This window comes from Peromyscus californicus, unplaced genomic scaffold, assembly GCF_007827085.1.
Source record: "Peromyscus californicus insignis strain IS unplaced genomic scaffold, ASM782708v3 Scaffold_11__1_contigs__length_118956290, whole genome shotgun sequence".
Classification (NCBI taxonomy): domain Eukaryota; kingdom Metazoa; phylum Chordata; class Mammalia; order Rodentia; family Cricetidae; genus Peromyscus; species Peromyscus californicus.
The window spans coordinates 225,001-238,497 of NW_026294402.1; the positions used below are offsets into that span (position 1 = coordinate 225,001).

The window sequence follows — 13,497 nt, forward strand, 5'->3', positions numbered from 1 at the left end:
CAAGGCCATACTGGGAACAGAGCCAGGCATGGTGGCACATCTTTAATCCCAGCACTTGAGATCTCATGCCTTTGCTTGGGAAGCACACACGCCTTTAATCCCAGGAAATGACACGGCTGGGTGGAGAATGGTGTATAAGGCCTGAGGAAACAGGAACTGAGCAGCAGTTCAACTGAGATTCTCAGGGGTGAGGACTCAGAGGCTTTCAGTCTGAGGATTTGTGGAAACAGAATTGGCTGAGGAGTTATCGAGGTGAAGTTGGCTGTGGGTTGTTCTGTTTTTCTGATCTTTTAGCTTTCACCTCAATATCTAGCTCTAGGTTTTCTGTTAATAAGACCATTGAGCTTCCTGTGACACTTTATCATCCTTTTTTTTCCCAATGAGTTTTTATTGATTATTTGGAAATTTCACATAATGTACACCATCACACTCACTTCTCAGTCTTCCTAGGTCTACCTCCCCCACCTTTGTGCCCACCCTAGGATGCAGGGGGAGGGAAAGAAAGAAATACATCAAGTCTAATTTGTGTTGCCCATATACTCATTGGAGCATGGTCAACTGGTACCAGTGGCCAGACCCTTAAAGAAAACTGAGTCCTTCCTCACCCTCAACCCCTACCAGAGGCCATCAGCTGTGAAGAGCTACACTTCATCATATATTTTACAATTTTCTATTCAGTGTTTTCCTGTCTAGACTTTTTTTTTGGGGGGGGCGAGTTTCACAGAATCCCTCAATGTCTGTCATTCTCAACTGTGAGTCTGCAGTCATCTATACCACTGTAAAGGTAGTTTCCTCACTCTTTACATTCATAGACTTCCACATGGTTTCTGGCGACAGACAGCATAGTATGCCACATCCACATGGCCTCTGGCAGCAGCACAGACATCATTATGGCCCTTGTCCCCAGCATGGACCATAAACACCAACGTGGCCCTTGGCAGCAGCACAGGCAACATATCAACATGGCCTCTGGGGCAATACAAGCCCTTGGCAGAAGCAAGGCCCATGGACATCAACATTGCTTCGGGCAACAGCACAGACCACTGATGTCAACCTTGCCTCCAGTGGGACTAGACAACAAACATATACACAGCCTCTGCTACAGCAGGAAACAAATGTCCCAGGTTGCATCAGGGATCACATACCTCCACTTGGCCTCTGGAGGCAACATGGACCACAAACACCAATATGACCTGCTGTGGCAGCACCACCATCTTTGTTCTCTTCTTTATCATCCTTTAATAGTATTTGGATGAAACTTTTTGAACTGGGACCAAGACATAGGCCTGGAATCTTAGTCATGTGGGAGAAGAAGGTGGGGATATGGCAAGTGCAAAGTCAGCTTGGGATATATAGAGAGATCAAGGCCACCTTGGATAATTTAGTAAGACTGTATCTCAGAATCTTTAAAAAAAGGAAGTAAGAGGGCTGGGATATAGCCCATTGATGGGCTGCTTAGTATTACGCATGAGGCCTTAGGTTCAATCCCCACTAAGCCCAATTTAAAACAGTAACAGAACTATTTGAAGGTTGCCTCAGTAGTTGAATTATTAAAATACTGAAATGAACCTTTGGTCTCTCCCCTTCTTGTCTTTTTTTGTTATGGGCACTTTACATTGGGTGATAAAAATCCACGAGATTTAAAAGGCTCATAATTCTGTATGAAAACTAGAATCTTTTCTGCAATTTGTTGTTGTTAAGTGTGGATATTTAATATAAGTATTTCAAATATTAACTAAACCTTTTCATAGCATGAAGATGAAGAAGTGATCCTTATTAGAACAGATGAGTCTGGACGAATGTGGCCTGTGAATACCCCCGGAGAGACCCTGGATATGAAAACAAAAAGAAGGAAGAGACAAAGAGTATGTGTAGCATATCCTTTCAATTACTAATTCACAATTATCTTATTCTCTTTTGAGTTCCTTTTGCATTAGACTAGATTTTTTTTTAAATGAAAACATTGGAAAATAACAAATTTTCACTTTTATTCTTTTTTTTTTTTTCTGGAATGCAAAAGCAAGGTTTAATTCTGGATATCCAAAAGCAATACAAGCCTAGGCAGGGACTTCGTCCAATACATCCAATGCAGTGGAGGCTGGAGGAAGTGCCCACTTATCTGCAAGCTCAGTTTTTAAAGGGAAAAAATCACAAGGTTACATCATTTAGGGGTGCTAGTATGGGTACAATTCTGATTGGCTCGCTTCTAGGGGCTTTCTAGAAATCATGGCTTAATCTTACTTCGAGTGGTTGCCTGCCACCATTTCTCATTGGCTGCCCTCAGGTGGGGGCATTTTTATGGTCAGTTACCCTGGAAACCAGGGAGAGGACATTCCATAGTCCGGCAGGCATTACCTCGTGACTACCTTGTGATTCTGTACTTTTACACTTCCTGGTTTCTGGAATCTGAACTGACTGGTTTCAGTAACTAATGGCCTATTCCCAAAAGGAGAAATCTTAGGCCTTAATTTTAGGGTGAAAGCATTTTGGTCTTATTTCTAAGATGGTTCATTTTGGTTTCACATTTCCCCCTTCTCATGTGCCTAATGGAACCCAATCATGGGTTTTGGGCAGTTAGCTCATAAGTATCCCTCTCTAATAATGGCCATGTATAGTTAGCCATCTTGTCTCTATGCCAGGGAGTTTTCTTTTGACCTAGCATTTCAGCCTTTTCTGAACAGGGAACATGGGTGACGTATTCTCTTCTGGAACTGCTTCGAGCTGGCATTGGGGCGCCGTTATCAGGGGCCCCCAAAAGGCTGAAAAGCTAGTCAAAGACTGGGCAAAGGGGCAATTGTCAGAAGTGTGTGGCTCTCTGACACTGTAGAGACAAGGAACAATCATGTTGGCTGGGCTGGTCCACATCAGCTTTTAGCAAGTCCGGAACTCACAGTCATCTGGAGCAGTGGAATCAGCGACTGAAACTTGGAGGTGACTGCCAGCCAAGTGGAAATCTGTTGAGACAAATTTAAACTAGGAACAGAAGTTAAAGTTTATGAACTTATTTGGAACCCTTAGGTCCATACCCTTAGTAATGGGAAAAGCAGTAGTCCCCAGACCAGGAGAGAGGGCGCTTTTATTCTTAATTGTATCTTTTTACCTTTTACAAATGGCAAAAAATTGAACTGTTTCTTTTCAAGTGACTAAACATGGAAGGCTTACTGCAATTTTAATTTTAATGTACATGTCTTTGACGTTGTATTCAGTTTCTTTCCATATTTACCATATTGCACATAGAAAAGCTTGACCTGCTAGACCTGTTATCTTTGTAGACACATAGTTTGAGGTCTGATGATAGGGTGTTCACACACAGTAATGTCTTAATTACATAGAGGCTATGAGTTTTTGAGCACCATATTTTCTTTTCCATCTTTCAGCTCTGCCTTGAGCATGGAAAGCTGGCAAAACCAACACTTTCACTTCTCCTAAGTTAGGTTTTTGTTTTAAATTTGGAGATCATGTAGATGATAACTGAATACACAAATAATTATTTGGGAATTTTCTGTCAAATATTGGTGGTTTGCCTGTTGAATGCCTGTCACTCTATAGATACTAATTAATTCTTTCAATAAATAGAAATGAGATTGAATCTCCTAATATAATGGGAGTTCTGGCAAAGCTGGAGAGAGATGGAGAAAAATAAGATTTGAATATTTAAAATGGCAGAACTGACTAGGAAGGAATCCATAAACACATTGTCAGATGCCATGGAAGCCCTTTTAAGTTGCACACTACTGAACAATCTAAACAAGTGATTAAAGTCGGAGACAGAGTCATTTATTTGGGATTTGCATTTTGAGCATAGGCCAAATATTAAGTCTGTAGAGCCAAGGAAATCATGTCAAATGAGGTTTAGGTTAGTGAAGAAATAATAGCAATGTTAGAACAGATGATAGGACACTGGTTTTAGGAATCTCAAAGAAGTTAGGGGATGGATTTTATTTGAATTCTGTAATGAGTGGTTGGACTAGGGAGACAATAAATAGCACTTTGTGATTCCTATGTGGATATGGAACCAACTGTGAAGAAAACCTAGGGCTGAATTATATGGCCTAAGAATACCAGCTTTGCTTTTAATAAAGCTGTTTGTAGAACAAATTACTGGTTAGGAATGAGTATTTTATCAGTCTGGCAACCAGAAGAACATTTCAAATTGGTGGCCTGGCAAACAAATGTATTCTTACAGTGCTGGAGACTGAGAAGTCCAAATGACTGATAGGTTTAACACCCCTCAGTTTATGGTGATACTTTCTCATCTTATTCTCACATAGTAGAGAGCAGAAACAGAACAGGTGTTGTCCTGTCTTTATAGGATACTAATCTTACAGGGGCTTTTTACCTGATTACCTCTCCAAAGTCCTGACTCCCAGTAACACATGAATTAGGGGAGAGATACAAACATTAGGTGCATAATAGTGGATGTTTACCTTTTTTTTCTTTTTTTTTTTTTAATACTTTTTTCCTGCTTGAATAATGAATAATGGCAGTCTTCCTTCCACTGTGGTAAGGAGTTTTAAGTACATGAAAAGAAGAAGAGAGAGGGGCTAGGACAGTTAGTTGTAATAGTTGTAATCTTTGGCCAAACTTGACAATCAGCTAATGGGATGCTCCCTCGTGGGAAGGAAGAAAGGAAAGGGGAAGAAGTAGAAAGTGTAATTCTGATGGACTTTCTTTCACCTGGAAGGGACAGTTGTGATATGTGGGATTTTTTTCTTATTTTATTACCAAATTTATGGATAATTCATTCAAAACATCTGCAGAGACTTCATTATGTTCACTTTGCTGTAGGTTTCAACCCATGAGGATAAAGAAAGGATCCGATACTTTCCTGATGATGATCATCTGAGTCTCAATGATTTAGTCAAGAATGAGAAAATGGGAACAAATATTGATCAAAACAGACTTTTCATGAGAATGGCATCTAAGGTAAGAGAGAGTCCCAGCAAACCTTTGCATTTTGAGAAACTGATTCATTGATCTAACAGTGATGTACACATTGAAGAGATCTGATCATCTTAGTTTATTTCATTAAATTGAACTTTGTATATGGTACATCAGGAAAATATTAAGGCAAATATTATATGTGCTTTTTTCCAGTATTTTAATTGAAAAAATTCTTTTTATAAAATATATTCTGATAAAAGTTTCCCTCTTTTATCTTCTCCCAGATCTTCCCTATCCCATCCATTCAACTCCATGCCCTGTCTCTTTCTCTCTAAAAATCAGACAAACCAGAATAAAATAAAACAAACAGAAAAAAGAAACATGCCCACCCCCACACATACACACCCACCCTCCATAGAAACACAAAATCAAAAGCTCTGATAGACAAGTAAAGACCAGTAAGGTTAATGCCCAAATAAGACATTATGAGACAAAAAGTCTCCAAAAATACCATTGAATTGGTTTTGTGTTGTCCATCTGCTACTGGATGTGGGGCCTCCTTTAAGTATGGTTTATATGCAGTGAGTCTCCATTGGAGAAAACTAATTTTTCTTTAATAGCAATTGACACTTGAAGATAGCTTCTGAGTTAGGATTGGATGCTCATATCCACTTCCCCTCTTAGTGCTGGAACTCTCTATGGTTTAGATCTGCTAAGACCCTGTGAATGCTAACACAGTCTCTGTGAGTTCCTATGTGTGTTAGTCCTGTTGTGTCAGGAAGGCAGTTTCGTTGGTGTCTTCCATCCCTGCTGGCTCTTACAGTCTTTCTACCTCTTCTGCATAGCTCCTTGAGTCTTGAAGGCAGGAATTGGATGAAGACATCACATTTAGGACTGAGTGGTCTGAGGTCTCTCACTTTCAGAACACTGTCTAGTTGTGGGTCTCTGTGTTAGTTCCCATGTGTTGTAGGCTTGATGATTGCTGAGTGAGAAATGGATCTGATTCCCATTCCAATGTCTTTTTGTCAGTTTTTAAGTGTAGATTCTGGTTTGCTTAGTTTTGGGTTAGATAGAATTGTGTTATGTTGCCTGTATAAGCTTCAGATGTGTGACTCTCCTGCTGTAGTACCCTCAAATGTAATGGAGGTGTGCACCATCATGCTTGGCTCTGTGTCACAATTTAGTGATTGGGAATGTATTGTCAAGTTCCCAGCCTGTCCTATCTTTATTATATTTATATATGAGAATGCTTCCTAGGATACATAGTGTTTCTACTCACCCCACCCCCCATGTGTTTGTCTTTATGTGATTTGGATATTTCCTAATAATTTTAAGTAGAAATAAACTGGTTCTGATACCATTTATTTAAACTACACACTAGACAAATTTGTGTACAACTGAAACATATTCAACCTGGACTTTCTCTATAATTGCTGGTTAACTAAGTTATATTCTTGAATTTGTAGTAGTGTTCTGTTAGCATTTTGGCACAAGTATTGCTCTGTTCTTGTTTCTTGTGTTAATGGAGATGTTAATTATATTGGAGCTGCTAAGGAAGATGGAAATAGTGCCAACCCTTTTTTCTTGTAACCAGTTTTTACTTATGGGAGTGTGGGATGAAGATTCATTTGTGTTTGATAGTAGCAGTAAGAAGGTAGGCAACTTCTCATAAAACAACAGATATGGGTAAAGCAATGGTTCCAATTTTGGCCAAAGCTAGGGAGAAACAGGTTGCTGTGGAAGTGATTTAGCATGGTGACTTTTAGTTCATCCTGTTTAGTAATTAGCCTCAGCATAGGAATGATTTCTTTTGCACTTTTATTAATCAAAATTAAATTTGGCAAAAAATTGATGTAATACTACATGTATATAAAGTAAGAGATTTGGCATTTACAGCCATTTCTATAAATACCATTCTTAATCTTTTTATTATTCAAACTTTATGAACTAAATAGCTGAGTTACTACATTCTTAAAAATATTATTATCCTTGTTGTACTGTTAGTACTAGATATTTTCGTAAAGAGACTGCAAAAACTCACCAGCCTGTGTTCCTTCTTGTTATTAGTTGAAAGATGTTAATCCAGGACAGAAGTCGCCAAACTTTTCTATAAAGGACCAGATGGTAAACAGCTTTGGTTTTCTATATTATATTCAGCTCTCTTGTTATGGCACAGAAACAACCATGTGCAGTATGTGAATGAACGTGTGGCTGTATTTCAGTAATTATTAATAATAATATTATCATCATCATTGGTGAAAGGAAACATGGCTAGCTCTATGTGGCCTTTGAGCCATAGTTTATTACCCCTAGATACTGGCTGATTAATTGATAGGCTTTGATAGGCTTCTCTTACTTAATAGTTTTCTTGAAAAGGAGTCTTGGGCCTGCAGAGAAGCAGGCAGTCAGAAATCCTTGTAATTGCGCAGGTCGTAATGCCGTCCTATGAGATGTCCTGCAGAAGTCACATTGACACTGCTAGGATTATGACTTTTGTTTAGGTAGCTCATGAACTGGTGGAAAAAGAGATATTAAATACAAAACCATGAAAAGTGACCTCAGTAATTGTGTATGTATATGTAAATTGCTGCGAATGACAAGTAAAATCATTTGGAACCAATACCCGGAGTGCCTAATCCTGTTCTTGATACATATTTTACTTTTTGTTGCTCTCTTTTTACATTGATTCATCTAATTTTTACTGTCTTTTCTTGCTGTATAGGCTGTATTCACTTCTTTTCAGTTGTGTTTTGTCATTACATCTTTACAAATATCTCTGTCTTATAAAGCCTGATTTTGTTTGCATAGGGGATCATGATTATTGTTTCTTTTTTAAATTTTTTTTATTTTAAAATTATTTTTTCATTTTACATACCAAACCCCTGTTTCCCTTCCCTCCCCTTCTCCCTGATCCCCCTCCTCCATCCCACCCCCATCCCCTCCTCATACCGGGTAAGGCCTCCCTTGGATAGTCAACACAGGCTGGCATATCAAGTTGGGACAGGACCAAGCCCCTCCCCCCTACATCACTGCTGAGTAAGGCATGGTACCATAGGGAATGGGCTCTAAAAAGCCAGTTCTTGTACCCGGGATAAATTCTGGTCCCATTGCCAAGGGACCTACATACATCAAGCCACACAACTGTCACATTCAGAGGTCCTAGTGCTGTCTCATACAGGCTCCCCAGCTGTCAGTCCAGAGTTGGTGAGCTCCCTAACCCCTTAATGGTTCACTCTGTCAAGATACCTCTTTCATTGCTCTCCCTCTCTGTCCTTCCCCCAACTTGGCCATCAGCCATCTCAAATCCTCATGTTTCCACTTCCCATCTCCTCCACCCTCCTCCCTCCTCCCAGTTTACCCAGGAGGTCTTAACCCTTTCCCATTTGTGAGGTGATCCTTGCCTGTCCCTCTTAGGGTCCTCCTCTTTACCAAGCTTCTCTGGAGTTGTGGATTGTAGCCTGGTTATCCTTTACTTTGCATCTAATATTCACTTATGAGTGAGTACATACCGTGTTTGTCTTTCTGGGTCTGAGTTAACTCCCTGAGGATGATTTTTTTCTAGTTCCATCCATTTGCCTACAGATTTCATGATGACATTGTTTTTCACTGCTGCGTAATACTCCATTGTGTAAATGTATCACATTTTCTTTGTCCATTCTTCAGTTGAGAGGCATCTAGGTTGTTTCCAGGTTCTGGCTTACGAAAATGCTGCTGTGAACATAGTTGAGCAAGTATCCTTGTGGTATGGTCGAGCATCTTTTGGGTGTATGACAAAGAGTGGTATTCCTGGGTCTTGAGGTAGGTTGATTCCCAATTTTCTAAGATAACCACCATACTAATTTCCAGAGTGGCAGTACAAGATTGTATTCCCACCAGCAGTGGGGGTGTGTTCCCCTTTCTCCACATCCTCTCCAACATCAGCTGTCATCAGTGTTTTTGATCTTAGCCATTCTGACAGGCATAAGATGGTATCTCAGAGTCATTTTAATTTGTATTTTGCTGCTGGTTAAGGATATTGAACACTTCCTTAAGTGTCTTTCAGCCATCTAAGAATCTTCTGTTGAGAATTCTCTGTTTAGACATGCACTCCATTTTTGAATTGGATTATTTGATATTTTGATGTCTAGTTTCTTGTGTTCTTTATATATTTTGGAGATCAGCTCTCTGTCAGATGTGGGGTTGATAAAGATCTTTTCCCATTCTGTAGGCTGCCATTTTGTATTATTGACAGTGTCCTTCACCTTACAGAAGCTTCTCAGTTTCAGGAGATCCCATTTATTAATTGTTGCTCTCAGTGTCTGTGCTTCTGGTGTTACATTTAGGAAGTAGTCTCCTGTGACAGTGTGTCCAAGACTACTTCCTACTTTGTCTTCTATCATGTTCAGTGTAACTGGTTTTATAGTGAGGTTTTTGATCCACTTGGATTTGAGTTTTGTGCATGGCGATAGATATAGATCTATTTGCATTCTTCTACATCTAGACATCCAGTTATGCCAGCACCATTTGTTGAAGATGCTTTCTTTTTTTCCATTTTATAATTTTGGCTTATTTATCAAAAATCAGGTGTTCATAAGTGTGCAGATTAATGTCAGGGTCTTCGATTTGATTCCATTGATCAACATGTCTGTTTTTATGCCAGTACCAAGCTGTTTTTATTACTGTAGCTCTATAGTAGAGCTTGAAGTCAGGGATCGTGATGCCTCCAGGGGTTGTTTTATTGTACATGATTCTTTTGGCTATCCTGGTTTTTTCTTTTTCCATATGAAGTTGAGTATTGTTCTTTCCAGGTATGTGAAGAATTGTGTTGGGATTTTGATGGGGATTGTGTTGCATCTGTAGATTGCTTTTGGTAAGATTGCCATTTTTACTGTGTTGATCCTACCTATGCAAGAGCATGAAGAATTTTCCATTTTCTGATATCTTCTTCAGTTTCTTTCTTCAAAGACATAAAGTTCTTGTCATAACTAGTCTCACTTGTTTGGTTAGAATTACCCTAGGATATTTTATGTCATTTGTTGCTATTATAAAGGGTGTTGGTTCTCTAATTTCTTTCTCAGCCTGTTTATCATTTGTATGTTGGAGGGCTACTGATTTTTTTTTTTTTGAGTTAATTTTGTATCCTGCCATATTAATGAAGGTGTTTATCAGCTGTAGTACTTCCCTGGCAGAATTCTTGGGATCACTTATGTATACTATCATATCGTCTGCATATAGCGAAAGTTTGACTTCTTCCTTTCTAATTTTTATCCCCTTTATTGCCTTTTGTCGTCTTATTGCTCTAGCTAGAACTTGGAGTACTATATTGAATAGGTATGGAGAGAGTGGACAGCCTTGTCTTGTTCCTGATTTTGGTGGAATGGCTTTGAGTTTCTCAACATTTAGTTTGATGTTGGCTGTTGGCTTGCTGTAAATTGCCTTTATTATGTTTAGGTATGTTCCTTGTATCCCTGATCTCTCCAAGACCTTTATCATGAAGGGTGTTGTATTTTGTCAAAGGCTTTTTTAGCATCTAATGAGATGATCATGTGATCATTTTTTTTCTTTCAGTTTGTTTGTATGGTGTATTACATTGGCAGATTTTCATATGTTGAACCATCCCTGCATCTCTGGGATGAAGCCTACTTGATCATGGTGGATAATTTCTTTGATGTGTTCTTGGATTCAGTTTGCTAATATTTATTGAGTATTTTTGCATCCATGTTCATGAGGGAGATTGGACTGTAATTATCTTTACTAGTTGCATCTTTATGTGGTTTGGGTATAATAAGATTAACTATAGCCTTGTAAGAAGAGTTTGGCAATGTTCCTTCCGTTTCTATTGTTTGGAACAATTTCAGGAGTATTGGTATTAGCTCTTCTTTGAAGTTTTGATAAAATTCTGCAGTGAAAACATCTGGTCCTGGGCTTTTTTTGGTTGGAAGACTTTTGATTACTGCTTTTGTTTCCTTAGGGGTTTTAGGTCTATTTAAATTGTTTATCTGATCTGGATTTAATTTTGGCATGTGGTACCTATAGAGAAAATTGTTCTTTTCTTTTAGATTTTCCAATTTTGTGGAGTACAGGTTTTCAAAGTGTGACCTAATGATTCTTTGGATTTCCTCAGTGTCTGTTATTATGTCCCGCTTTTCATTTCTGATTTTGTTAATTTGGATATTTTCTCTTTGCTTTTTGGTTAATTTGGATAAGGGCTTGTCTAGTTGATTTTCTCAAAGAAACAACTCGTTTCATTGATTCTTTGTATTGTTCTCTTTGTTTCTATTTTATTGTTTATAGCTCTCAATTTGATGATTTCCTGTCATCTACTCCTAGATGAGTTTGCTTTTTTTTGTTCTACAAATTTCATATGTGCTGTTAAGTCACTAGTCTGGGATTTCTCCAACTTGTTTATGTAGGCACTTAGTGCTATGAACTTTCCTCTTAGCACTGCTTTCATAATGTCCCGTAAGTTTGGGTATGTTGTGCATTCATTTTCATTGAATTCTAAGAAGTTTTTAATTTCTTTCTTTATTTCTTCCTTGACCTAGTGATGATTCAGTTGATCATTGTTCAGTTTCAATGAGTTTGTATTCTTCCTGCAATTTGTGTTGTTGAATTCTAAATTCAAGCCATGGTGGTCCTATAAGGTACAGGGGATTATTCCAAATTTTTTTGTATCTGTTGAGATTTGTTTTGTTACTAAGTATGTGATCAATTTTGGAGAAGGTTGCGTGAGATGCTGAGAAGAATGTATATTCTTTAGTGTTTGGGTGAAATGTTCTATAGATGTCTGTTAGGTCCGTTTGAGTCATAGCATCTGTTAGTTTCCTTATTTCTCTGTTAATTTTCTGTCTGGCAGACCTGTCTAGCTGTGAGAGTGCGGTGTTAAAGTCTCCCACTATTAATGTGTGCAGTTTGATATGTGATTTATGCTTTAGTAATGTTTCCTTTACAAATGTAGATGCACTTGTATTGGGGGTATAAATGTTCAGAATTGAGACTTCATCTTGATGGATTTTTTTCTGTGATGAATATGAAATGTCATTCTCCATCTCTTTTGCTTACTTTTAGTTTGAAGTTTATTTTGTTAGATATTAGAATAGCTACACCAGCTTGTTTCTTAGGTCCACTTGGTTGGAAAATCTTTTCCTAACCCTTAACTCTGAGGTAATGTCTGCCTTTGAAGTTGAGGTATGTTTTTTATATGCGGCAGAAGGATGGATCCTGTTTTCATATCCATTCTGTTAGCCTCTGTCTTTTTTTTTTATTATTACTAAGAAATTTTCTATTCATTTTACATACCAACCACAGATCCCCCTCTCCTCCCTCCTCCTGAACCCCAGACTTCACCCTCAACTTCACCCCCCCCATCCCCACCCCCCGGGCAAGGTCTCCCATGGGGAGTCAGCAGAGCCTGGTACATTCAGTTGAGGCAGGTCCAAGCCCCTCCTCCCTGCACCAAGGCTGCACAAGGTGTCCCACCCTATGGTTCCAAAAAGGCAGCTCATGCACCAGGGACAGATCCTGACCTTACTGCCTTTGGGCCCCCTAAACAGTTCAAGCTGAAAACCTGTCTTGCCTATCCAGAGGGACTAGTCCAGTACCATGAGGGCTCCACAGCTTTTGGTCCACAGTTCTTGCATTTTCACTAGTTTGACTAACCTTTTCTGTACTTTTTCCCATCATGATCTCAAGGTCCTTTGCTCATACAATCCCTCCTCTCATCAGTTGGACTACTGAAACTCGGCATGGTGCCTGGTTGTGGATCTCTGCATCTGCTTCCATCCGTCACTGGATGAAGGCTCTATGATGATAGTTAGGTTATTTACCCATCTGATCATCAGAGTAGGCTAATTCAGGCACCCTCTCGTCTATTGCCAGTAGGGTCATCCTTGTGGATTCCTGGGAACTTCCCTAGTACTCTGTTTCTCCCTATTTCCACGATGTCTTCATTTATCATGGTATCTCTTTCCTTGCTCTCCCACTCTGTCCCTGTTCCAGCTTGAATCTCTGGTTCCCCTATGTTCTCATCCCTCATCCCTTGCCCTCCATTACCCTCCTTCACCCCCATTTTGTTCATGTAGATCTCATCTACTTCTCCTTTTCTGAGCGATCCATGTGTCCTTCCTAGGTTCTTTCCGGCTAGCTAGCCTCCCTGGAGCTGTGGGTTGCAGTCTGCTTATCCTTTGCTTTACATCTGGTATCCACTTATGAGTGAGTACATACCGTGTTTGTCCTTCTGAGTCTGGGTTACCTCACTCAGGATGATATTTTCTAGTTCCATCCATTTGCCTGCAAATTTCATGATATCATTGTTTTTTACTGCTGAGTAGTATTCCACTGTGTATATGTGCCACATTTTCTTTATCCATTCTTTGGTTGAGGGACATCTAGGTTGTTTCCAGGTTCTGGCTATTACAAATAATGCTGCTATGAACATAGTTGAGCATGTGTCCTTGTGGTATGATTTAGCATTCCTTGGGTATATGCCCAAGAGTGGTATAGCTGGATCTTGAGGAAGATTGATTTCCAATTTTCTGAGAAACCGCCATACTGATTTCCAAAGTGGCTGTACAAGTTTGCATTGTTCAAACACCAACAATGGAGGAGTGTCGCCCTTGCTCTATATCCTGTCCA

General features: G+C 39.3%; 1 protein-coding gene across 2 annotated transcripts in view; it reads left to right on the forward strand.

The window, feature by feature from the left end:
• The window catches only part of Cwf19l2 (CWF19 like cell cycle control factor 2), a 96,930-nt gene that overhangs the window by 38,540 nt on the left and 44,893 nt on the right, over positions 1-13,497 (forward strand). For both annotated transcript variants that reach the window (XM_052751364.1, XM_052751369.1), the window contains exons 12-13: positions 1,752-1,865; positions 4,789-4,926. In XM_052751364.1, coding sequence (XP_052607324.1) covers positions 1,752-1,865; positions 4,789-4,926 — 252 coding nt within the window. The remainder of the gene's footprint in view (positions 1-1,751; positions 1,866-4,788; positions 4,927-13,497) is intronic.